Source organism: Ambystoma mexicanum, chromosome 14 (genome assembly GCF_040938575.1).
Source record: "Ambystoma mexicanum isolate Mex_15411 chromosome 14, UKY_AmexF1_1, whole genome shotgun sequence".
In the NCBI taxonomy this organism is placed as follows: Eukaryota; Metazoa; Chordata; class Amphibia; order Caudata; family Ambystomatidae; genus Ambystoma; species Ambystoma mexicanum.
In genome coordinates, this window is record NC_090940.1 from 560,865,714 (window position 1) to 560,892,523 (window position 26,810).

A 26,810-nucleotide genomic window follows, 5' to 3' on the forward strand; every position below is an offset into this window, starting at 1 on the left:
ACCATACTGCACTACAAATTAGAATACTGTATGAATGTGACTAATGCACCAACATGGTCCTAAACCAAAGGGAACCAGCCAACTGTAACATAGACTCCGTAACATTTTTTGGAAATTATGCATGTACCAATTCTTAAATATTTTATCAAGGAACATATTTTTCCCTCAAACACACGGGAAAGATTATGGATTGCAGCAAATATACGGGCACACACGGCAAACCATCCCAAAACATGGGCGCTGTTTTTTCGTGTTAACAGGAAGAGAGGTAGGACTAAGGTTCTTTCAGACCCAATAGTAGAAATGATCCCGTAACGTAGGCACGAATCCGCCCGACGCTTGAAGCAAGAATGAAATACTTTTAAGGTAAGCCCCTAAAACTCACTGCAAGCCCACCCTAGAACGGGGGCATTTATCAGCTTAAAACTCGTGGCAAGCCCACCCTAGAACGGGGGCATTTATCAGCTTAAAACTCGTGGCAAGCCCACCCTAGAACGGGGGCATTTATCAGCTTAAAACTCACTGCAAGCCCACCCTAGAACGGGGGCATTTATCAGCTTAAAACTCGTGGCAAGCCCACCCTAGAACGGGGGCATTTATCAGCTTAAAACTCGTGGCAAGCCCACCCTAGAACGGGGGCATTTATCAGCTTAAAACTCGTGGCAAGCCCACCCTAGAACGGGGGCATTTATCAGCTTAAAACTCGTGGCAAGCCCACCCTAGAACGGGGGCATTTATCAGCTTAAAACTCACTGCAAGCCCACCCTAGGACGGGGGCATTTATCAGCTTAAAACTCGTGGCAAGCCCACCCTAGGACGGGGGCATTTATCAGCTTAAAACTCACTGCAAGCCCACCCTAGAACGGGGGCATTTATCAGCTTAAAACTCGTGGCAAGCCCACCCTAGAACGGGGGCATTTATCAGCTTAAAACTCACTGCAAGCCCACCCTAGGACGGGGGCATTTATCAGCTTAAAACTCGTGGCAAGCCCACCCTAGAACGGGGGCATTTATCAGCTTAAAACTCACTGCAAGCCCACCCTAGGACGGGGGCATTTATCAGCTTAAAACTCGTGGCAAGCCCACCCTAGGACGGGGGCATTTATCAGCTTAAAACTCACTGCAAGCCCACCCTAGAACGGGGGCATTTATCAGCTTAAAACTCGTGGCAAGCCCACCCTAGAACGGGGGCATTTATCAGCTTAAAACTCACTGCAAGCCCACCCTAGGACGGGGGCATTTATCAGCTTAAAACTCGTGGCAAGCCCACCCTAGGACGGGGGCATTTATCAGCTTAAAACTCACTGCAAGCCCACCCTAGAACGGGGGCATTTATCAGCTTAAAACTCACTGCAAGCCCACCCTAGGACGGGGGCATTTATCAGCTTAAAACTCGTGGCAAGCCCACCCTAGGACGGGGGCATTTATCAGCTTAAAACTCACTGCAAGCCCACCCTAGAACGGGGGCATTTATCAGCTTAAAACTCGTGGCAAGCCCACCCTAGAACGGGGGCATTTATCAGCTTAAAACTCACTGCAAGCCCACCCTAGGACGGGGGCATTTATCAGCTTAAAACTCGTGGCAAGCCCACCCTAGGACGGGGGCATTTATCAGCTTAAAACTCACTGCAAGCCCACCCTAGAACGGGGGCATTTATCAGCTTAAAACTCGTGGCAAGCCCACCCTAGAACGGGGGCATTTATCAGCTTAAAACTCGTGGCAAGCCCACCCTAGAACGGGGGCATTTATCAGCTTAAAACTCGTGGCAAGCCCACCCTAGAACGGGGGCATTTATCAGCTTAAAACTCGTGGCAAGCCCACCCTAGAACGGGGGCATTTATCAGCTTAAAACTCGTGGCAAGCCCACCCTAGAACGGGGGCATTTATCAGCTTAAAACTCGTGGCAAGCCCACCCTAGAACGGGGGCATTTATCAGCTTAAAACTCGTGGCAAGCCCACCCTAGAACGGGGGCATTTATCAGCTTAAAACTCGTGGCAAGCCCACCCTAGAACGGGGGCATTTATCAGCTTAAAACTCGTGGCAAGCCCACCCTAGAACGGGGGCATTTATCAGCTTAAAACTCGTGGCAAGCCCACCCTAGAACGGGGGCATTTATCAGCTTAAAACTCGTGGCAAGCCCACCCTAGAACGGGGGCATTTATCAGCTTAAAACTCGTGGCAAGCCCACCCTAGAACGGGGGCATTTATCAGCTTAAAACTCGTGGCAAGCCCACCCTAGAACGGGGGCATTTATCAGCTTAAAACTCGTGGCAAGCCCACCCTAGAACGGGGGCATTTATCATCTTAAAACTCTTTTTTCAAGAACATGCAACGATGCATGCTCACATTGCGTTTGATGTCAGAACTAGCAAATACTCCTAACCAAAAACAAAGAATTATTTCCAACTTTCCCGTGATGACAAACAGTTAGATTCTGCATGGTCACGCAAGCACACGGACCGCCAAGGAAAATTTAGCATTGTAGAATATTCAATCAAAATTTCAGAGATTCGACCTATTTTCTGTTAAAACAAATACACAAAGAGATGACAAATACCAGTATATGAGAAACCTTTTGGTATTGTGCCTCACCAATACCCTAAAAAAGTTGCCATGTAGTGTTTAAATCAGACTTAGGAGGAACAGAGCTTGTGAAATAATTGAGTACTATGGTGCTATAATGTTTCACAAACAACTGTCAGGATTTTCATTATGATGTTTATTTTTGACTTAGGAGGGATTGAGCCCTTGAAATTTAACATCTGCACGACGAAGTCACTTAGATTGGACACTATCATTAAAAGGGTAAGACTCTTTACATAAACCTGTTTTTTAAAAAGTGGCGGCTACTGCACCAATAGCCGGAAAGCCTAATAACTCGGCACACACAGTATGTGCAGGCACACCAATGTTAATAGCATTCTTAAAAGCTTGTTCTCCTCCGCCATACCCCGCCACCCAAACCACCTCCCCCTCAGGTCTATTCTGTAGCTACACAGGAACCTCACAATTCATCACTACGTGGTTTCCTATCTTTGTTTTCATGGAATCACATTGGGTTACAAAAGCGCACAAGGTGTTATATGTTGAGAATCACTGTTGCTTTATTTGACATGTGTAATGAAATCATACAAATTCTGTATTTGTTTTTATTTTTATTTTTCTTTGTAGGGAACAATGATAGCCCGGATTTGAAAAAGGCAAAGCCCATATGCTGAAACATGTGTCATCCTAAGGCCTAAAACACAAATAAATACTTTAGGCACAAACTTCAACTGGAATCCCTATTTACAAGAGATGGATATATTTTATAGGAGATCAACTGATATTGGCACAACTTAAAGGTGTAGGCACACCTAGGATATAATACAAGTATGGGGGGTGCTGGGGTTTTCCCCCGCATATGTATGTGGTCTAAAGGGTATTGAAAAAATATTTTCGGCCGTCGGACCTCTGAAGGTCGCAGGACATAGATCCTTCCAATCTGTTCAGATCCCTTCTGGTGTACTAGAGGTGTGGGGTTGATTGATGGTTTAGAACCCGATATTCATCCATGGACCACTGGTGTCCTCTAAGTTGATGCATCCCAGGGAGTGAGCCCCTTTTTTTCTGGGAATTTGCCCCACAAGCTGGGTGGGGGCAGTAAAGCTCACAACCTGGGGCAGTGGGAATAAGATCTACCACCTGGGCATTGCAAGTCAATTCCAAAGGCTGACGTCTGGCAAGAAGAAGCCTAGTCTTGGTGGCTGGGGGTAAGTCACGCCAGATGGGTAGCGCATGTAAGCGCAGCAGTCAGGGTAGCTGGTGTAAATTAAATCCATTGTCTCAATGTTGGATGGTGGGAGTCAATCCCAGTTCCATGGTCTGGGCGGTTGGTGCACTGGTTTGTGCCTGAGTGAGCTTCATTGTCCAGTGGGGTGGTTGGAGTGAGGCTCCTACTCATTGATAAGAGAATTCAAAAGTCTGAGTGGTCCGAGTGGGTTTAGTAGTTTGAATGGTAGTTTAGAGTTATGCAGGCGGGTGATTGGTTGGATAGAAGTCTTCACATGAGTCCACGAATCTAACAATTTCCCAGAAGGGGAATGGGGGCCTCCCATGTTACCTTTACTTGCAGTGTAGTGGAAGCCTCAGCTCCATCTCATTATGGGGGGCCGGGACTGTAGCTCAGTGGACTAATGCATCCTCTACAGGGGCCTGTGTTTGACCTCGTGGTCACAGGTTTGAATCCTGGCAGGTCCACTCAGCCCTTCATCCTCTTGTGGTCCATAAAATGAGTACCATTAAGTTGGGTAACAATAAACATCTGTTATCTGTCAATAGCACCAAGATGCCCCCCTGGGGGTGAACAGGGACGTAATATGGGGATCACCAGGGGTTGCAGTTGCGACCTCTGATGTCTCCCTTGCTACCCCTGAAAAAAGACATTACAAACATTTTTTTTTTTTAAATGAATGCTCCTGAGCTGTGGCCAGTGCCATGTGGCTCTTTGTTTCTGGAGTGGCTGACTTTTTTGTTCAGACCTCTTAAAAAAACAAGGGGTTCCACAAGTGTAACACTTTCAGCAGTGACCCTAAATAAGAAAGAATAGTAATAATAAAAACATTTCTTTCTGGAATTCTATACAATAATTGCTAGACTCATTGAAGGTTTATGTCAGGCACACTTCAGGGGGTGAGTCACTGATTTAGTGTGTTCTTAAATACCTCAACTCAGCCGTTCATCCTTCTGGGGTCGATAAATGAGTATCAACACAGGTTGGGTGATATTGGGTGTATATTTGTACTATATAAAGCGCTTAAGCGTAAGTGCTATATAATAATACATCATTATCATTTGGTCATGGACGTCTGCTTGCATTCACAGTAATTTGGTAATATGGGCCTGTACGCACTGATATTAACAATACATATGGTGATCCACTCTTGTATGTAATGTATATCACTTTCTAGTGATATCGTAACCATATTTATGGTAGCGTACTTAGGAAAATTCTATGTGATGCCACTTCCTGTTTTCTCAAGGGGTGAAAGGTCATGTGCCATCGCTTCCTGTGCTGTCACTTTAGGATGGGTTCAAATGACATCACTTCCTGTGATGTTATCAGGGGGTCAAGGGTTGTGTGATGTCACTTCCGCTACCCCTGGCATTTTGGTGAACGGAAATCCCTGGGCGTGAACGTGCGCTGTGAAAGTACACCTGTTATGTTATTATTACATCTTAAAGCAGAGAGAAAGGGCTTTTGTCCAGGAAGCAGCCTTCAGCCTATGCCTTGAAACAGAATTGCTTTTCTGGTTGAAGATGACCTCTCTGTATTTTGCTTTTCTGTTTGAAGATGACCTCTCTGTATTTTGGTCTCAGAACTGATTTCTGGTGCTCTGTCTATCTATTGCCCTTCAATAGTGTTTTGCATTTCTCTTTCTGTAGCACTTCCCTTTAAAGTCCTGGGTATCCAGCGATGCATTAACTTCCAGGAGCTCTCCTGACACTAATGTATGCAAGAGGCCTGGCCAGCTCATCTTTGGCGCTGCTGTCGAGCCACATTAAAATGTGCCGGTCACCTTTGAGAATAAGGTGACCTGGACATTTTTAAAACTAGAGCAAATAAAAACATCATCTGAGCCTTTTTTGAGGGTTTATCAGAACCTACCCGAATTTGTGCATGTTTGTGCACCAAAGGTCAAAACGCATACAATGGCTTGTGGTCCTGCTTTGCAATTTTTCGGCTTCTTGGCCCCTTGTGGGGTTGCAGGAACCCGCTGATGACTTACCTTTGACTCTTTCCAGATTATGAAGGAGAGGCGGAATGGAGTTCCTGGGCTCCTTGCAGTGTGTCCTGCGGCAGGGGAAACCAGAAAAGGACACGTTCCTGCGGCTACTCCTGCACTGCCACAGAGGCCAGGACCTGCGATGCGTCCCACTGCCCCGGTAAGTGACAACCTAGGCCCAGGGCTGTTGCTTGGTTTCATGGAGCCACAGGCCAAGTGTCCTCAAGTGTCCTCTGGTTGCCCGCCCTTCCCCGTGATGTAACCAAAGTTGCTGTTTTTAGACCCGTCTGGTGTCTGCCTGCTGCTGGCGGTGTAGGCCTCCTCCTAAACCTCCTAGAAATGGTTTGCATCGAGTTGGCCATGCCGAGGACCCTCACAAGCCACCCAATGCTTAGTAATAAATCCCTGACCGTTTTGGCCCTTCCACTTCACCTGTTCCTTCTATCCACTGACAAAAGACTGCAACACCCATAACAGTTGCCTTCAGGAGTGGGAAAGAAAGCAAATATCCCCGGTTCTGCCGAAAACATTTATTTATTACAATTTGATTTAATACAACAACTGTTAACTTATAAATGAATGTCATACAGTGTATAGTCTAACACAAGGCGCTGGGTTTTCTTTGAATTTCTGATGTCCCCTTTCAAGGCTGCTTTTCCTTCGTCTTCTTCTTGATGCACCTGTCAGCATCTCTACCACTTCCTCTTCACGATCCTCTACTACCACCTTTGACACTCTCCTCCTTCTGCCTCCACCCTCACCCCAATATTCACTTCCACCCGCCTCATCAGACTCTCCTCCAACCACCTTTGACATTCTCCTCCTCTTCCTTCCACCTCCACCCTCACCCTGACATTCACTTCCACCCGCCTCATCACTCTCCTCCAACCACCTTTGACATTCTCCTCTTTTCACGTCAACCCTCACCCTGACATTCACTTCCACCCGCCTCCTCATACTCTCCTCCAACATCCTCTGACATTCTCCTCCTTTCACCTCCACCCTCACCCTGACATTCACTTCCACCCGCCTCCTCATACTCTCCTCCAACATCCTCTGACATTCTCCTCCTCCTTCCACCTCCACACTCACCTTGACATTCACTTCCACCCACCTCCTAATACTCTCCCCCAACCACCTTTGACATTCTCCTCCTTTCACCTCCACCCTCACCCTGACATTCACTTCCACCCGCCTCCTCATACTCCCCCCCCAACATCCTCTGACATTCTCCTCCTCTTCCTTCCACCTCCACCCTCACACTGACATTCACTTCCACCCGCCTCCTCATACTCTCCCCCAACATCCTCTGACATTCTCCTCCTCTTCCTTCCACCTCCACTCTCACCCTGACATTCACTTCCACCTGCCTACTAATACTCTCCCCCAACCACCTTTGACATTCTCCTCCTTTCACCTCCACCCTCACCCTGACATTCACTTCCACCCGCCTCATCACTCTCCTCCAACCACCTTTGACATTCTCCTCTTTTCACGTCCACCCTCACCCTGACATTCACTTCCACCCGCCTCCTCATACTCTCCTCCAACATCCTCTGACATTCTCCTCCTCCTTCCACCTCCACACTCACCCTGACATTCACTTCCACCCACCTCCTAATACTCTCCCCCAACCACCTTTGACATTCTCCTCCTTCCGCCTCCACCCTCACCCCGATATTCACTTCCACCCGCCTCTTAATACTCTCCCCCAACCACCTTTGACATTCTCCTCCTTCCACCTCCACCCTCACCCTGACATTCACTTCCATCTGCCTTCTGATACTCTCCTTCAACCGCCTTTGACACTCTCCTCCTTCCACCTCCACCCTCACCCTGACATTCACTTCCACCCGCCTCCTCATACTCTCCTCCTTCCACCTTTTTCCTCTCTAGTCCCCAGTGACTACACTTGTGTATAGGTGCGTTATAAATGCTATATCATATCATATCATATCATATCATATTAACCTCTTCCAAAATCTTTCCTCCCACCTCATACAAACATCATCTTTTCTTTCCAACCTCCTGCCAATTAAGTTTGTTCTTCCCAACCTGCTCCAGCTCCTGTCACACGCCTTACTTGAACCACCCACACAGCTTTCCTGAGAACCTGGGATTGTGTAGCCCTGAAACCTCTCTCCCAGTGTAGGCGTCCTGTGGGGGGGGTCTGTGTCTGTGAGGTTAATAACCGAAGGGCAGGGATTGGCTGTTCTGAATTGATTTCCCTGTGTGTATGTGGGATTTTAAGGTTGGGCCAAGCCTTCCTAAAACTAAGCTGCCATTTTGGATTTTATGTCCACCCTCTGTGTGTCCCAGGATTCCCTTCAACATGTCTCTGGTGTGTATGTGCTCTGAGCCTAGGCTTGTAGTGTCTGGGACTTTGTACTGATGATGAGGGACCATTTCCCTCTGTGTGTCTTCGCTGGAGAAGAACGAGTGCAGCATCCTTTGAACCCACGGCCTTGCCACAAGCACTGCCAAAACATTCAATGTGCTTTTTGTTGTTTGTGTTGCTTCCCACAGTGAGCGACAGGGAAAGATTCACTTTGATCATTCGTTCCATATGGACCGCCTGGGCCCTGTCGAGGCAAGCGTGCTGTGCAAGTCTTGTAGAGATGTTTTAAGTGCCTCTGATGTTAGGGCGGCGGATCATGGGAGTTGTAGTCCAAAACATCTGGAGATCCACAGGTTGCAAACCTCTGTTTTAGAAGGACTATCTGACTAACTGTATCAAATCACTGAATAAATCAATGTTTTTTGTCCGAGGACAGGGGAAACCTGGTATAATTGCTTTTAAATTCCCCCGTGCAAGTGGTCTGTCTTTTAAAGGGACAGTGCGCTTGGGCATCTTGTGACCAACACCTACCACGAGAAAGGGCTAATTGGGGGTGACCAGGAGATTCTTCCAGTAACATCTCTGGGCCAATCATGGCCTAGCCTAAGGCAGTACCGTGCCTCGTTGGTCATCCAACTAGATGTGCCCAGACCCAGGCAGGCGACCTGGTCACAATCCTCCTAAGTGTGAGATGCTCACATGACTAGTCCGGACACCAAAGCTTAGCCCAGATGTGGTAAATCTAAACAAAAGGACCCCTGCTAAAGACAGTGATACACCCATTAAAGGCTAACAAACCCTTTAACAGTTTATCATCAAGACTAATTATTCAAAAAGTAAGTAGCAACAACATTTTTAAATACTCAATGTATTTCAATGTCAATACTCTCATAACATAGTTTTCATTGCTTATACCAGGGACCTTTGTCTCTATGTTTAGGACTACAACTCCTATCAGCCCTAGCTATCATAATCAATGGTGGGGGGCCATGGGAGTTGTAGTCTAAAATATCTAGAGATACAAAGGCTGTAGACCCCTGGCTTATATAATCTCATGTATAATGTACAGATCATCGTTTTTATCTGTTTAATTTTGATCACTGGGAAGCTAGTAGCATTCAGCAAGGATTGCATCATAATCAATACAAATTTTTAAAAAAGTAGTCCAAGAATATTATGCAGGCAGAAATGATACACACAAATAAGCTAAATAACTCAACATCACTTTAAAATGACTCCTTGTCTACTCAAGTTTATGGTGTGTCAGGATTGCCATATGTCCTCACGTTTCAGCTGTCTTTCACCCTTCTTCAGGAGAAGTAGACCGGACTCCCTAAAATATATATACAAAACTTTACTGGTTGACTACATGGACCATAGGCAAAAGCAACCATACACCAGCTAATATAATACTGCAGTCTGAAATAGAATGTATTTTGGCACAAACTAAAAACTGTCAATAGTCGCTCGGACTCGCTGCAGGATGGCCACATTCATCATGGTTAAAAATTGCTAATAAAGCACACAACAAAATTCCGGGTGTTATTTGTGTGCAGGTCAAATGCTTACATTTGTAATGCGTTTTATTTTTTTGTTTCATTATGGTGTTCCCTATTAGGTGCTCGAATGTGTTATGTGGTACAGTGTTGTATATTTAGTGATGGCATGTGTTATATATTTGTTAAATAGGACAGGGTGTTTTGGGTTGAGGTGTGTAATAACTGGTATATGGTATTGTGTGCAATGTATGACATGATTTTATGAATTGCAATGCATTGCTGTACTAAGCGGTGCTCATTTTATCACACCACTTTATCCTTCGTATTCCTGTTTGGTAGCCTGCCATGTTTGTTACCCAGTGTCATCTGCTGTGTATTACATAGTGCTGCGGCTGTTGTATTCTGTACTAGGTTGCACGTTGAATGTGTGCTATATATGTCTTGGTGATTTCCATTATTTCATGTTGCCGAGTTATATTGCTTTAAATTGTGTTACTTTTACATGGGCCATCATGGCACCACGGTTTCTTCTGGGTGGGTGTAGTAACATGGCTTCCCATGACTTCACATATGAGGTCTGTGTGTGCATATGGTGACTTGAGTCTGCTGCCTTTGTTTCTGTCTGAAGACACCCTAGGTCAGGGGTACGAAACCTGGACTCTACAGATATTTTGAACTACAGCTCTCTTCATCCCTCACCAATAATTCTTCTGTGTAGGACAGATGAGAGTTGTAGTCCAAAACATGGAATAGCCAAAAGTTGTAGACCCCTGCCCTTGACTATTGGCCAACGTAGGATGTGTATGAGCAACCTTTGAGCTATGTGGTTTGATTTTTGGTATTTGTGTCTTCTGAAGGTACAGAAGGGGATCTGGACTATGGCACAGAGGAAACACCGTTTGGGAACGAGAATACGACGGCTGTGTTCAGCTCAGGTTAGTAGTTTTCTCCCAGTACTTGTTGAAAATTAGTCCTGACCTGGTTGTCTCGGGAGGATAGGTCAGGGGCAACGTGCTTGCCTTGGAAGCAAGACGACACGGAGCAACCCAGGTTCGATCCCCGGGTCTGCCCTTAGAAACCTCTGGGTATTAAGCACGTTATAAATAACCAATCATATCCTATCATATCATTGTGAGTAAACCCTTCTTACCCGTAGGGAGACTGGTAGTGATGGATGGGGATTGCCCACTTGGCAGATCCCAGCAGAGAACGTCCACTAAATGGGAGAGGAGCAGCTCCAAAGCATACCTGATGTAGCCCCTCGCAACTCGAGGCGTGGCTCTGCCAGACTATGTACCTATCTGATTTGACTTTTGCATTTATGGATGCCTGATGTAACCCCCCGCAACTCGAGGCGTGGCTCTGCCAGACTATGTACCTACCTGATTTGACTTTTGCGTTTATGGATACCTGATGTAGCCCCCTGCAACTCGAGGCGTGGCTCTGCCAGACTATGCACCTACCCGATATGACTTTTGCATTTATGGATACCTGAGGTAGCCCCCCGCATCTCGAGGCGTGGCTATGCCAGGCTATGCACCTACCTGATTTAACTTTTGCATTTATGGATACCCATGTAGCCCCCCACAACATGAGGTGTGGCTTTGTCTAATAAATATGTTCATTTACTACTTACTTGCTGTAACCATGCGCTTATCCTTGCCTCTTGAAGATTGTCATACGCAAGTACTGTAACTAGCGCCCTGATGCCTGAGGGTTTGGTGCGCTGCTATAAATGTTTACATAAATTAAATAATTCAGCACTTATGAACTTAATCACTGCTCGGCAAATATGCACCATGCTATCTAACCAGGAACTGCCTCACTTGCTAATCCTTATGAAGAACTATAGCAAGAAACGCCCCAGCACTTATTTGTTGATAATCCCATCTATCCAGGTACATCCAAGTAGAAAACCTACCAGGGATCCAATGTAACAAAATGCCGACCAAGGATAGTGCTAGAAGATATGCAATAAGAACATGAGTTTTTGGAACTGACCTCCCTGTCTCCACCCACCAATCTTCACCAAACAATGTGACCCACCAAGATGGAAGATGCCACGCACTTGACAGGGACTGGAAGCTGAACAGAAACAAGGTGCCCCTGGAAAACACACAGATACTCAAACACACCACTATGCTAACTCTTGCCTCTGCACCAACAAACAATGTGAACACAGCTACACACCCTGAATAATTAGGCCTAGCTGCACAAATACTTACACACCGACACCTTCACCTCAACAGCCTTTAGAACGCAGCTAAAACCCCTCGAATCCGGCCTAGCTGCACACATAAAGTCACCCTCAAGCACCAGCGCTGCAAGAATGCAGATACCGTTTCCATTGGTCTTACTGCACACATTTGTCTGCCCTTACATAGCCACCGCCCCACAGCTAACGCTAGTATGCAGCTACACGTCACCCACTGCACACTGGCTGCACACATACCGAGGGTACCCATGTGAAAACAAGGAAATAATATGAGGCAGGGTAACCAAAAAGGAAACACACCAAACACAGGTTACAAAGGAACATACAAAGCACTTTATTTTATACTGAATCCAGTTACCAAAGAACAGAACAAACTTCAGATAGCTATCGACCCTCAGTACAGCACAGCGAAGTCCGGCGTGGTTCGGTGTGCTCAGTGAGTGCAAATATTCATTGAAACAGTCAGGCTTTTATACATTTCTCCAGCCTGTTGTCCAGCCTTTCTTCAGGTTAACCATTCCATAAATAAGTTACTGCTCTAGGGTCCCTTGCCAGGTCAAATCTAGTTCATCTTAGGTTTATACATTAACAAGAAGAAATGGTAATAATATATGTTCTAGGCCTAACATTACAATGCGGGACTTAATTTATACAATATAGTTAAGCAGGTGTTCTTATTCAATTATAGATCAGTTTCGGGAATACAGGTAATCCATTGCACACAGGTCAGCAGAAGGACAAGGTCTCAGCTCATGACCCTAACAAGTGGCCTGCAGGCAAGTTATACATTAGCTGTACAGAGGTCATGACAATCGAGTTCTGTTCTGAATAACATAGGCTACCATTTTAGCTCACATGGTGACTTTATAGAGCAAGAAAACCTAAAATGGCGGCTTGACCCAAAATGACAGTTTACATGGTTTCTAAGGTCAGGGCCTTGCAATGCGAGTTTATTCACATGTAGTTTATAAGCAGCTTGTTAGCAGCTTGGCGTAGGCCAATATACATATATTCATAGCAATAGGAGGCACGATATATTTCTAGTTTGACAAACCCTCCTTTTGGCCTATGCCAAGTGCTAAACTACTTCTGATCTCCCTGCAAATAACTCCATGTGTCATCGTCCATACACCCTGAATAGCTGTCAGAAATATCTATCGCCATTCGATCTTTTACTAAGATCTCTTTCAGTACATACTCCTTAGAGGTTTTATCCGGGGCATACACTTTATGTCCTATTGTACCTATCGCCTGAGTGCAACATCCCCCTAGCATTGAACATATACTTGGTAGACATTGGATACAACAATAAAGAAATAGCAGAATTCCCAAAATAATCAGCAAGACTGAAAGCACTTTCCAACCCCAAGACCGCAAGAAGTCCCAGAACCAACCGCTAAGATCCCAATTTCCCTCGGGAACATGCACTTCTGAACTAAGAATGTGCAGATTCTGTATTGCCTTAAAAATAGTTGGGGAGGAATCCGGTACGAAAACACAGCAAGCGGACCCCACTAGTTTACATACTCCACCACGTTCAGCCAGAATGACATCTAATGTCATCCGGTTCTGAAGCGCTACCAATCTGATCGCTTTCTGCTCTAAAGTCATATTATAGAGTATATCTGTGGTCCGGTTGATGGTTCTCTCCAGTACTCTCGCTAGTTTCATGATATCCTCGGAATTCGCTATCTGCCCAAAGAATGGAAGGAATGATTTCGCTACATCTCCTAAAACCTATGCTGGAGTGTCGCCATTCTCGTCCCGCCGTGGATGAGCCTTCGAAACCTCTACAGTACTTGCTATAAACACCCCAGGTAACAGGATTCCTAGATAACAAGTTCCCTGCCAATCCCTGGGCAACCATGGAAATGCTACATTACCGCAAACAAAATAGATAGGTTCGCCTACATACAAAGGTCTGTCTTCCCCAGTCAAATTTGCAACGTTGGCACAACCTTTAAAATCTCCCATTGACCGGGTGCCATTCCTCTGTATGCAGAAAGAAACTGAATCGGGGCTATGGTTAACAGTATAAGAAGGAGGCACGGCATCCTTATTGCCAATCGGAGCCATTTTAAAGGAAATCAAAGATTGGAAAGGACGAGACAGTCTATCAGAAGGCCTAATAGAAGCAATATTGAGCTTACTCCTATTTGCGAAAAGCGAGCATCCCAGCGGAGTCAGAACACGTTTCTCAAAACTATTCAAATTAGTGCCATCAAAGTTCCCCGAGATGCTATCGTTCCATCGGCCAAAGAACAGTGCTCTAAGTGAAGCATAACAAGCAGTTGTCAAAGGTAAAGGGTGAATATACCAACCTAGCCCCTTATACCCATGTTGCGGTAAATGCGAGCAGATCCAACAATTGGTTCTGTTAAAGATTGCATGGGTAGCATTCATAATTAGAAGTAGAGTGTTATTTTGATAATTCCGTCTATGCAAAAGATCTCTAGGTGACAAGGTATGTAGTTGCACAGAAGGAGTGGGAACAACAGTTATATTTTCAACAGGTAGGAAATCATTCAAAGGGTACATTCTCTCCAAATACCAAAACCCACAACCAACAGTTACTAAAAGTCCCGTGATTATCACCAGTAGACAACAAAACGTTTTCGGGGCCCAGGCACATTGTTCATTGTCCGAGTTGGTCACCCCCTTATTTATAAGTCCAATACGAGCCGCAGCGGTGGCGGTAGCAGGCATTGTAGATTTTCAATTGACGACACCTCAATGTTTGCTGCTGGCGACACTACGGTTGCGCGTCTTCTTAGTCCTTCCACAACCCCACAGCCAACATAATCCCCTTCCTCAACTTTTTGGGCAAAAGCAAGCCCTTGATGATCCTTTCCTTCCTTGAATGCACAGCCGAACCGTGCCGTATGTCTATCTTTGTGGCCGGAAGTTGTATCTTGTTGTGCCTGGTATTGTTTGATCCGAGAACAAGATGTCGTCACTTCCCGTTGGAAGCAACGTATCAGAGGCAAGTGAAGTTGGAACAGCAATTTCCGGGAGCAAAATTTTTGGAGAGTGCGGAGACAAAATGGCAGCTTCCCCAAGCCTCACGGGCTCAGAAAGATTCTCTGACGCACTCTCAGTGCTACTCCCTGCTTTGGGATCATTGGTTGCAGCGTTAGCGAGGGGTTCTGTTTCTTCTGTAACGTGTGGCACTGGGTGAGGAAGTTTCTTGACATGCGTCGCGTGGATCCAATGCTTCCGGCCTGCGACACGCACCGCTGTTTGGGTGACCAGCAGGACCTGGAACGGGCTCCGCCACCGAGGTGCAAGGCAGGAAGATCGGTCAAAGGATTTGACCAAAACCCAACTTCCAGGTTGTATACTGTGGCCTGGGCCCTCGTATTGCGCGGGTAAAGCGTCTCGTACCTGGTGATAAATGAAATACAGGTTTTTAGTCAACTGGCTAAAATAGTCTGAAAGCAATACATTTTCTACATTCCTCAATGCCCTAGGCTTCGGAAGACCCCAGATATTGGCAGGTCTCCCCATTACCACCTCAAATGGAGAGAGCCCAGTCTTAGTTTGAGGGGTTGTACGCATGGCTAGTAACACGATCGGTAAGGCGTCCGGCCATTTTAGTTTGGTGCCGGCACACGTCTTAGCGAGCTTGTTTTTTATGATACCATTGTGTCTTTCCACTAATCCGGCGCTCTGAGCATGTCTGGCTGAATGGAATTGTTTGTCAATTTGCATTGCCGTACATATCTGTAGAATTACAGCAGCGATAAAATGCGGACCATTATCCGACAAGATAACTCTCGGCAAACCGAACCGTGGGAAGAATTGCTTTAACATGGTCTTTGCAGTGGTCATGGCTGTAGCGTCTTTAACAGGGAAAGCCTCGACCCACTTACTAAAGGCGCAAATGACCACAAGGACATATTTTAGATTGTTACATCGCTGTATTTCAATAAAGTCAAAGTGAATCACTTCAAACAGGACAGAAGGAGGCCCAAAGCTACCTCTTGGAGTTGCTGTCCCCTTTCCCACATTGTGTTGTAGGCAAATCATGCAATTTTGGACATAATTCTGGGCAATTTTTGAAATCTTATAATTTACCCAGACTTTCTCTAACATTCTCGTGATCTGTTGAGCGCACACATGTGTGGGACCTTGTGCCATGGTAACCATCATTACTATATAGGCATTAGGAAGCAACCATTTCCCTTCAACCATGTCCACCCAACACCCATCATCATCGAGTTTCCCCAAGCCCTCAGCCCACCTCTTGGATTCTTCTAATGTGGCATCGGCTTGGATATCCCGTACAGACCCAACACCCTCATCCATTGCATAGGCATCTACAGTCTCCCTTGAAACATACATCTCTGTGAAGAGATCAGAGGCAGTTTGTCTAGCTATTTGATCAGCGAAAGCATTCCCTTTCCCTACATCATCTATAATCTTGCGATGTGCTGCGCACTTAATGATTGCTAACTGACTAGGGAGAGCAAGCGCTGAAAGCAATTGTACTATCAGGAAGCCATGTTGGATCTTGGTGCCATGCGAAGTTAAAAACCCTCTCTCTGACCAAAGTCTCCCAAAGTTGTGAGCCACCCTAAAGGCATACTGGCTATCAGTATATATGTTTACTGTTAGCCCTTCGGAAAGCTCACAAGCTCGAGTCAATGCTATAATCTCTGCGGCCTGCGCAGAGTTATGCGTAATTCTCTTGGTCTCCACAACCGTACTTAATGTAGTGACTGCATAAGCAGCTGTGGATGTACCATACAGTAGTTTGAAGCAGGAGCCATCACAAAACAGCTCCCCTTATGGGTTATCCAAAGGAGTGTCCCTCAAATCAACTCTGCCTTTTGTATCTTGTTCAGTAGTATACAGGCAGTCATGTGACTCTTCGTCACCGCAAACAGTATTTTGCGGGAAAGGTAGGAGTTCAACCGGATTAAGAACGCAGCACCTCCTAATTTGAATGTGGGGAGCAAGCAAGATTAATTCATATCTTGTCAGTCGTGCGGAAGTGAGGTGTTGCGTTTGGGTTTTGTTCAATAGAATATCTACAGAGTGAGGCACCATCAGGGTTAAATCATGGCCTAGGACCATTCCCTCACTCTGTTTTACAGACGCAGCAGCAGCAGCGACAGCGCGAAAACATCTTGGCAAAGCGCATGCAACAGGATCAAGGGCGGAAGAGTAGTAACCGCATGGCCTATTCTTCCCTCCATGTTCCTGCGTTAATACAGCCAAAGCACATCCATCACATTCATGCACAAACAACACAAAGGCCTTCTCATAGTTCGGTGTGCCCAAAACTGGCGCCGAACATAATGCAGTCTTGAGCAACTCGAATGAATGTTGATGCTCCGTATTCCATGGCAATGGCGAAGAAATACCCTTCTTCGTCAAGGCCAACATCGGTTTTATCACTAGTGAGAGGTTTGGGATCCATAACCTACAGTAAGAAGCCATACCTATCAAGGCTCTAACTTCCTTTTGTGTATTTGGGACAGACATGCCAGAAATGTGTTTTATTCTTTCAGGTGTCAATCTTCTTCCCTCCTTTGACAGGAGATAGCCTCAATAGGCGACCTCCTGGCAACAATATTGAAACTTTTTAAGCTGAGCTTTGTGACCATGCTTAGCTAGATGGATGAGCAACAACACAGTGCCCTCTTTACAAGAGCTCTCAGAGTCAGCGGCTAAAAGCAAATCATCAACATATTGAAGCAACGTACAAGTAGGGGGCAATTCAAGGGTATCAAGCTGCTCTTTCAAAGCCCTACTATAAATACTAGGACTCTCAGTATAACCTTAAGGTGCACGAGTAAATGTGAATGAGCGTCCCCCTAAGGTGAACGCAAACAAGTATCTACTATCCTCATGTATAGGAATACTGAAGAAAGCATTCTTTAGGTCCACAACACTGAAGTGAGTAGCCGTAGCTGGAATCATGGTTAATATTGTCGTCACATCAGGCAAAATCGGAAATTGCGGAGCGACGACTTAAATCAATTATAAAACTAAATGGAATTGCATTATCACCTTTTTTGTACACGGGCAAAATCGGACTATTGCACAAACTTCCTGCAATCTCCTCAATCACCCCACGATGCACAAAATCGGAAACAATGCTCTTCAAAGCTCGCTCGCCTTCAACTGAGATCCTATACTGTGGAATATGGGGTAGCTTAATTCCATGTTTCAAAACTATTTTAACAGGCTCAATCTGCAAAACACCGACATCATTGTCATCAACTGCCCACAAACACTCTGGTACATTACTGAATTCTGGCGGCAAAGGTCTAGTCAAGAATTGCAAAACAGAACATTGCTGTGGTGAAATCGTCAAACGCATTCCATCAGAAGAACAATGAATTACCGCATTTAATTCCTTCAACAGATTCAACCCCAGCAAATTCTCTCCACAATTCGAAGTCAAGAGAAATGGACAGTGGTCCGTAAAGGGACCCAAAGAAATAGGTACCGGTGAAGAAACTGGACAAACAACTGGTGTGCCAGAAAACCCTACAGAAACATTGGTTTGCCCTGACAGTGGAATGTTTGGAACCCGAGAATGATCAATGGAGCACTTCTGTGCTCCAGTGTCTATCAAAAATTGATGTTTCCTATTTCCCACTACCATTTCAACGTAGGGACCTTTCTGATTAACGGGAATAGGTGTAGGTTCCAAACCCTGCTTCGGGCAATCCTAACGAAACAAAATATCATCAAAAGGAAGCTCTTCAGATAGATATGCAGCAGAAGGATGATCAAATATGTTTCTAGTATCCACACTCGAAGTCTGATTATCCTGTGAAAAAGGTTGTTGGGGATCCTGCGAAAACTGGCCTCTACCAGGGCCCCCTACACCCAGGCGACCTCTGGATCGTCTACCCATATTTCCAAATGTGTTATTCGACCTCTGTCGAAGGACGGGGAATTGTGCACGCCAATGACCCTCCTGGCGACAATAGGCACACTGGTTAATATTCACAGGACCCAAGGGCACATTCCCTTGTGGAACATACTGACCTCTAATCTGCGAACTACCCCCTCTGGGGCCTCTAACAATTTGCTGTAACAATACTTTAGTCTTCAAATCACCTTTTCTCTTCTCGACTCTATCTTTTTCATTATTGACACGGTTCTCGTAGTACTGAGCCATGTGCAGTACTTCTGGTTGGGATTTTGCCTGCCAAGCGCTCTCAGAAGACATAATTTGTGACTGGATGTCAGGCAGCAATCCACGTACAAATTTGTCCACAAATAATCTTTTCCCAGACTCTGTGCCTAAGTGTTGTGCACTGAAATCCGAGAATACCTGTTCGAACCGATTAAAGAACTCAGTAGCACCCTCAGATTTTCCCTGGACACAGGCCATAAGCTTGTCCCAAATAATTCTCTTTTCGGGGATTATAGTTTTCAGTTTTGCAATGATTCTGTCAGGCAAAGTTAGTATCACCTGAGGTGGTCTCTCACCAGCTGGCCTTTCCCCATCAAGCCTAACTATGTGAGCCCATGTATCTCCCAACCCTGGTACATCGTCTATAGTTCTAACTTGTTTCCACAAATCTACAGGCAGGAGTACAGGGAATAACAAATCAATGTTGCCTAGGGTAAAACACTGAGGACTGCAAAACGGACTCTATCTCTTTATAGAACCCTGTCGGATTTTTCCTAATGTCAGGAATAGTTTGTCTAATAGTATTCACTTCCTGTCGTGAAAACGGGACGTGAACAAACTGCGATACATAATGTGCAGGAATGTCCACAGCAGGTGTACCTGCTGCAGCATTAGCAGGGATCTCAACCTTTGGGACAAATGTCGGAGGAACCTCTCTCATAGGCAACTGAGATGTAGGCAACTCCGAACGCTTACTAAGCAACAGAGCTAAGTCGAGCGCTAAAGCAGTTGAAGAAGTGTCAAGTGAAAAAGCTCTCTTATAAATGCTCAATAACTCTGTGGGACAACTAACCTTTCTCTTTAAACATTCATCCTGCAGGTACTCTACCATTACCTGTATCACTTTCCTCTGCATTTCTAGCTATATTGACTGTATGTGTCATATACCTCAACTGGAGTTATCGATATGTCTGAAATCCATCTAATCGCATCTTTTGTACAAATTCGCGCCGCCTCAGATGTCGATTTACGACACGGAAGAAATCGTTTCTGTGCATACATACTTTCTTCTTTGTCATCCTCATTCCGTAACCTTTCCAACTCCTTTCTATACTCAAATATCCTCTCAACATGCTCATGTACCTTCTCCACAGTGTCTCTTGAAAACGCTAAAGTATTCAGGTCCCTCAACCCTTGTGGGAGGTCTGCATTATTTAATTTACCCCACATTACACATAAATGAATCCCTAAACCTTCAATGAAAACATTTTTCTCAGGAAAATTATCCATATTAGAAAGTGTGGCAAGAACATTAGCTCGATCATCTCTTTCCATACAATGCTTAGCCCATGCAAACAAATCCTGTTTCTTTTCTGTAGGAACAGTATTATGAGTAACAATCCTCGACCCCGCACCCTGATCAACTACAAGCGGTACAGAACTACTTGGGAGTGAGGGTGCAGGCAAATTCAATGGAGGTACTATTACCGGTGCAATGGGAAGAGGCAGAGGAGCAGGAGGAACAACAACCGGAGGAATAGGAACAACAGGTTGAGCAGAAAGAGCAGGAATAACAGCAGGAAGAGGAACATACGGAGGTGGTGCAGAGGCACCAGGCCTTCGTTCATTTAACAATTTGTCGATAAACTCATCAGAAACATGAAGATCTTTAGAAGGATAGATTTTCTGAATACCGAGTGAGAAAGCCCTGTCCATATTCCTAACCGACTCAGACTGTTTGTCCTGATCATATAACAACGCCTTTTCAGCATTTGTTTTATGACGGCGTACATGTTTTTCCCTACTTTTAAGCTGCTGCAACGCTTCTCTTTTCCAATTTTGCAAAACATCAAATGCTGCAGGTCTGGCCTTCTTTTTTAACAAGACTGACTCTAAATATTCAATACGAAGGATCTCAAAACTACCATTGAATGGCCACTGAAATTCGAGGCTTGTCTGGTTTGTCTGTGCCAAATTTTATTAAATACTACACTTCCAATGCCATGCTTACAGTACATAGTACATGCCGGTGACCCCTGCTGTGGTGCCGGGCGGCTAAATTCCAAAGATTGTCTATCGCTGCGGAATAATGCCCTAAAGCAGCTAGACAATTTCCCAGGCATTTCTCAAATACTCGGTGTTACCTGGTCAATAATTGTGTCTGCAGATACAATGCGCCAGGGTTGAATTAAGAGTCGGGTAACGACTCACCTGACCAGACCTAAGGAGGACCGATCGGTTTACAAAGGACTTACCTAACGAATTTTACCTTGTGTATGGTGATTTCGGCAAATCTGCCCGCCTCAAAAAATTGACCCTCGTCAAGATGCCGTCTCAGACCACACGGCTATCGTCCAGGGAACGGATCGTGCAGCGCTGTTGAGGTGTCGCGTCTCGTTCAGTCAGGCCGTTATGTCACACCATCGGATCCCGGTCCGATAGCGTGCGTCAACCTTCAATAATCCGGCATCAATCTTGAGGGTCCCTATTCCGGGCGCCAACTGTGAAAACAAGGAAATAATATGAGGCAGGGTAACCAAAAAGGAAACACACCAAACACAGGTTACAAAGGAACATACAAAACACTTTATTTTATACTGAATCCAGTTACAAAAGAACAGAACAAAATTCAGATAGCTATCGACCCTCAGTACAACACAGCAAACTCTGGCGTGGTTCGGTGTGCTCAGTGAGTGCAAATATTCATTGAAACAGTCAGGCTTTTATACATTTCTCCAGCCTGTTGTCCAGCCTTTCTTCAGGTTAACCATTCCATAAATAAGTTACTGCTCCAGGGTCCCTTGCCAGGTCAAATCTAGTTCATTTTAGGTTTATACATTAACAAGAAGAAATGGTAATAATGTATGCTCTGGGCCTAACATTACAATGCGGGACTTAATTTATACAATATAGTTAAGCAGGTGTTCTCATTCAATTATAGATCAGTTTCGGTGATACAGGTAATCCATTGCACACAGGTCAGCAGAAGGACAAGGTCTCAGCTCATGACCCTAACAAGTGGCCTGCAGGCAAGTTATACATTAGGTGTACAGAGGTCATGACAATCGAGTTCAGTTCTGAATAACATAGGCTACCATTTTAGCTCACAGGGTGACTTTATAGAGCAAGAAAACCTAAAATGGCGGCTTGACCCGAAATGACAGTTTACATGGTTTCTAAGGTCAGGACCTTGCAATGCGAGTTTATTCACATGTAGTTTATAAGCAGCTTGTGAGCAGCTTGGCGTAGGCCAATATACATATATTCATAGCAATAGTAGGCACGATATAATTTCTAGTTTGCACCCATGCACGTTGTACTGCACTACTCTCTCCCCTGAACTGGACTGCAGTCCCCGAGGGTGTTCAACCCAGATCGCTTTGGAATCATAACAATGTTAAACGGTGCTATGGAAATGCAAAACAAATGACGGAACAAAACAGGAAGCTGGTGGACTTGTGCAAAACGTCCACCAGAACAGCCTCTTGGGATCAATGCCTATAGTGCCACTTGCCCGCTTATCTCTCCATGATTACTGCCATTACTTTTCCAGGGGGTTCTTGCCCATTTCCTGTGCTAACCCTGCCCACCTTAGACCCCAGTCCCCACCATGTGGCCACCGGGATTGCCAAAAGAAATCATAAAGAAACCATCTCCACATGGCTGCTTGTGTGGGCATCTGCTAGACTTGTCCTTGTGCTGTTAACATGAATACCTGCTTGTGGTCTGTGTTTGCATAAGCCCCACCCAGCTAATGGTAAACCTGTATACCATTCTGGAGTAATGAATATATCAGCAGATCTTTGATATGATATATGATATGATATTTTATTTGTACCGCGTGCATACACAAGTGTTTCAGCGCGCGACGAGGCATGGGAGGGGAACAAGGGAGGACAAAAACAACAATCTTACTAGGCCCAGTGAAATTGAGAACTCGCAAGTGCAGGGGAGCTCTTTGGCAGAGTTGCGACTACCTCTGTGATGTCAAATCTGTGATCTCATTAATTGTAGCTTTTTCCTTTATCGACAGATGTGGACAGCTGTGAGAAGTGGCTGAGCTGCAAGAGCGACTTCCTGACCAAATACCTGAGCCAGGTGTTGACAGATTTACCTGCCTGCCCCTGCTCCTACCCCTTGGAGGCAGTCTACAGCACCGTCACCATCCCGGACGAGAAGCAGGCACGGCCTTTCCGTTGGAGAGATGCCAGTGGCCCTAAGGAGCGTCTGGACATCTACAAGCCTAGCGCCCGGTTCTGCATACGCTCCATGCTCTCACTGGACAGCACCACTCTTGCAGCACAGCACTGCTGCTACGATGAGAGGCTGAAGCTCATCACCCGGGGCAAAGGGGCGGGTGCCCCAAACCTGATCAGCACTGAATTTTCCCCAGAGCTCCACTACAAGGTGGATATGCTGCCCTGGATTCTGTGTAAGGGGGACTGGACGCGGTACCATGCTGTGCGCCCGCCCAACAATGGGCTTGGCTGTGCTGAAAGTCCCGTGGAAGAAGAGTACCTCTCTCAGCTCGAAGAAGCGAAAGAGTACTGAGGTGGTGAAGTCTTTGCACGGCAATGGGGTCTACAGCAGAAACGCGAGGTAACGAGCGTAAATGGTCACGGTCTTCCAACCCGTGTTTACGAAGGCGGCTTCACTGCCACATCGGAGTCGGTGACAAGTACTCCAGAAGCACATGTTTGCAAACGGGGCATTTGGTTTTGGGAAAGGACCCATGTTATCGATAGAGTTGGCCACCCTTTTGTTATCGGTAGAGTTGGCCACCTCTTGGACTCTAGATTCGCCCTGGTCTTCTGGCACTTTGTTCAGGTCTGGCAATGGCCATGCCTGCAAAAGAACTGCATAATGAATTTCTGAGCGGAACTGAGACCTCTTATACAGAGTCAAATGGTGTGGTGAAGAATCTTCTGGTGGCATGCGGCTTCCAGCCAGACCACAGACTAGATGGCACCGGGGAGGAACCGGGAGCTGCTACAACAAAATGTGAACTTTTTTAAGGAAACAATCATCCATCTGAATGCAGATTATTGGTTTAGAATTAATGGAAAAATACCATTGGAGACCATTGTAGATGGGACCGTATTTTTTTTTTTTATGTACTTATATAGAAGCAGTGATGTCGGGAAGAAAGGCACCACCCGTCCCGGGGCAGGCATGGTCCCAATGATGTGTATAAATGGCAGAGGTAAAGTTTCTCCCACTGGTGGATATGTGGCCATAAGGCAGGGATCTGTAACCTGTGGCACTCCAGATGTTTTGGCCTACACTTCCCATGATCCCTTATCATTGAATATGCTGGCTAGGGCTGATGGGAGTTGTAGTCCAAAACATCTGGAGAGCCAAAAGTTGCAGACCTCTGTCATAAGGGGTCCCCACAAATAAATACCACTGGAAAAATACAGCCTTTTCATAGATGGGGGGCCATTCAATAATTCCAGATTGGTGAGCATCACATATTTCATGGAAATAGAGATTATCTTTGGTGGGGGGGGGTGGCAGATCACACCTTCTCCAGCTCCCAAATCCCTCACCCGCGCATATCATCATACCTGCTGTCATTGGTCCATAATTTGTTCCAGGGGGGAAATGAGACTGAATTTGTACATGTTGTTGATGGAAACGCTACCAGGTCTTGCTCATAATGCTTGGGGAACAATCACCTGAAGCTGCATGAAGCTGTGCAGCCCTGTGGCATGTACTAGATGTGCACGCGGGACCTGCACCATGTGGCGGATGGCTGGCCAGCCTGGTTAGCACTGTCTACCTCTTGCTGTAGAGGATAGGTTTATGTTGAGCCCATTCCTGACGTAACACATTCCTTCGCTCTGGTTCTCACGTCGGTGCAGGAGGCAGTCATGTGGTGACAGGCACGACTGCCCTGGTGATGGTGAGTAAACTAGTGCCAATGGGCAAAGCCGAATATCCCTGCAGTAATTCGGGGTAAACAACCCTTGACGTAGACTTCTCTTAAGCAGATGTGTAGCCAGGATTGTCTAACAAGTGGGGCCTGAAGCTAATGTAGTTGGGCCCACCGCAGTGACATTAACATCTGTAAATGCCCACACAGTGGTGCAGAGCGGGCACTTACAGATTTTGGGTGGGCTTTCCCCGATTAGGCCCTACCCTGTCTACGCCTCTGCTCATAAGCTTCCCATTTAGCATGTGCAGATGCGTATTTTGAGAAATCCATGCGCATGTGGGCATGTGTGTTTCAACGTGTCACCATATGCAATTTGCGCATTTGGTCGCATGCAAAAGCACACATGTCAATTTCATGTGGTCATGTAACCAATCGCTTTTGAGAAGTGGCTTACAGATGTTCATTCGTATGTTAGTGTGCATGCGTTTGAATGTGTTTCTCTGAGTGAGCTCTTTAATGTCTGTGTATGCACTCGTGATTAAGTGGGAGCATGCATAAAGTGGACACTGAGGGTATCTATGCAAGTGTGCATATCTGATTTTGTGTGTGTGTGCGCGCGCGCGCAAATTCAATGAGTTTGTATCCATAAGTGTACATTAGCTTATGTGTGCGCTCTTGGCTGTGAATGTGTACTTCTGAGAGTAAAAACGTGTGGGCGCACAAGGTCTATGGGAGAGCCTTTGCATGTGGTTCTGTGTTACATGAAATGTACGGGGTGCATCTGTCTGACGATTCTACTGAGTATGTATTTGGGGTGCATCCAGCCATGCGTGGAAATCTGGCTTGGGTGACATTACTTTGGGTGTTCGTTTTTATGACAGTGCCCTAGGGTTGTCCAACTCCAGGTCTCCAGGGCCAGATCCATGTCGGATTTTCAGGATAACCCTCATTGATATTCATGAGATAAATTTGCATGCAATGATTCTAAATGTATGCACATTTTTGCTCACAAATATTAATGAGGGATATCCTGAAAACCCATCAGGTTTCCGGCCCTCTAGGCCTAGAGTTGGACAACCTCTCTGTAAGTGAGCCCCACTACTTCTGTTGAGTTTTGCCCACGAGACATGCTCTCAATTCTCTTTAGCCTGAGCACATATGTACCAAATGCGACAAGACCGATGCACCCTCTTTTTAGTGGCGTATATGGGAGCGGGAGGTTATTCTTTTCACCCTGGGTTTTTTGGTTTAAAATCTCACTCTGCCAATTGATCTCCAACGTATAGCTATTCATGTTTGAATAATATGGCAGGGCGCATATTGGAAACTTCAAAATTCAGAGTTCCCCCTCCCAAACAAATTTGGAAGCAAACATTCCCAAAGGACCATTCAGGATGGAGAGTTCAAACATCTTGAAAGATCCACATGTCCTGGACCTGAATTCCAGCTGTTTAGCTTTTCACGTTCAGGATTCACTGAGCCCTGTTGGGTACAGATGAGAAATTGGTCTGGGGGAGGTATGGGGGGTTTGCTAGTACTTTTACCCCCAGTCTATGATGCTCACTGCAAGGTGTCCCGCAAGAAAGTTCCCCAGAAATCTTCTGGTCAAAGCAAGTGTTTTCTGAGCAAAGCCTCCTCGCCCCACCCCCCACATGTCTGTGTTGCTTGAGATTTATGCCCACTAATCTTTCCAGGTATTGTTACTCTTTATGTACCTTAATGGAGGCACTTTATTTAAAATGATGTTGGTGGGACGACGTTGTCGCCTTAATTGTGTATTTGAACATTTGAAAGGGATCTGAGCACAGACGCTCCATATTTTTGTAATGCTGCATAGGTAGTTTTAAGTATTAAGCTTTTTGTATTTTTAAAGTTCCCCCATATTTTTATGATCACTTCCTGTTTATATTCCATGTCCTCTGTCCTACTCCTGCTGCAGTATTTATTGCCTGTGATCACAAATGAGCCTAATGAAATAAAGAAAAAGGCTGAAAAGCATCACTTACACAAGTAA

At 45.6% G+C, this 26,810-nt stretch overlaps 1 protein-coding gene across 1 annotated transcript in view; it reads left to right on the plus strand.

The window, feature by feature from the left end:
• ISM2 (isthmin 2) overlaps positions 1-26,810 on the plus strand; it is a 67,435-nt gene extending 40,625 nt beyond the window's left edge. The window contains exons 4-6 of the mRNA XM_069637918.1: positions 5,787-5,927; positions 10,462-10,539; positions 22,952-26,810. Coding sequence (XP_069494019.1) covers positions 5,787-5,927; positions 10,462-10,539; positions 22,952-23,469 — 737 coding nt within the window. The 3' untranslated portion in view covers positions 23,470-26,810. The remainder of the gene's footprint in view (positions 1-5,786; positions 5,928-10,461; positions 10,540-22,951) is intronic.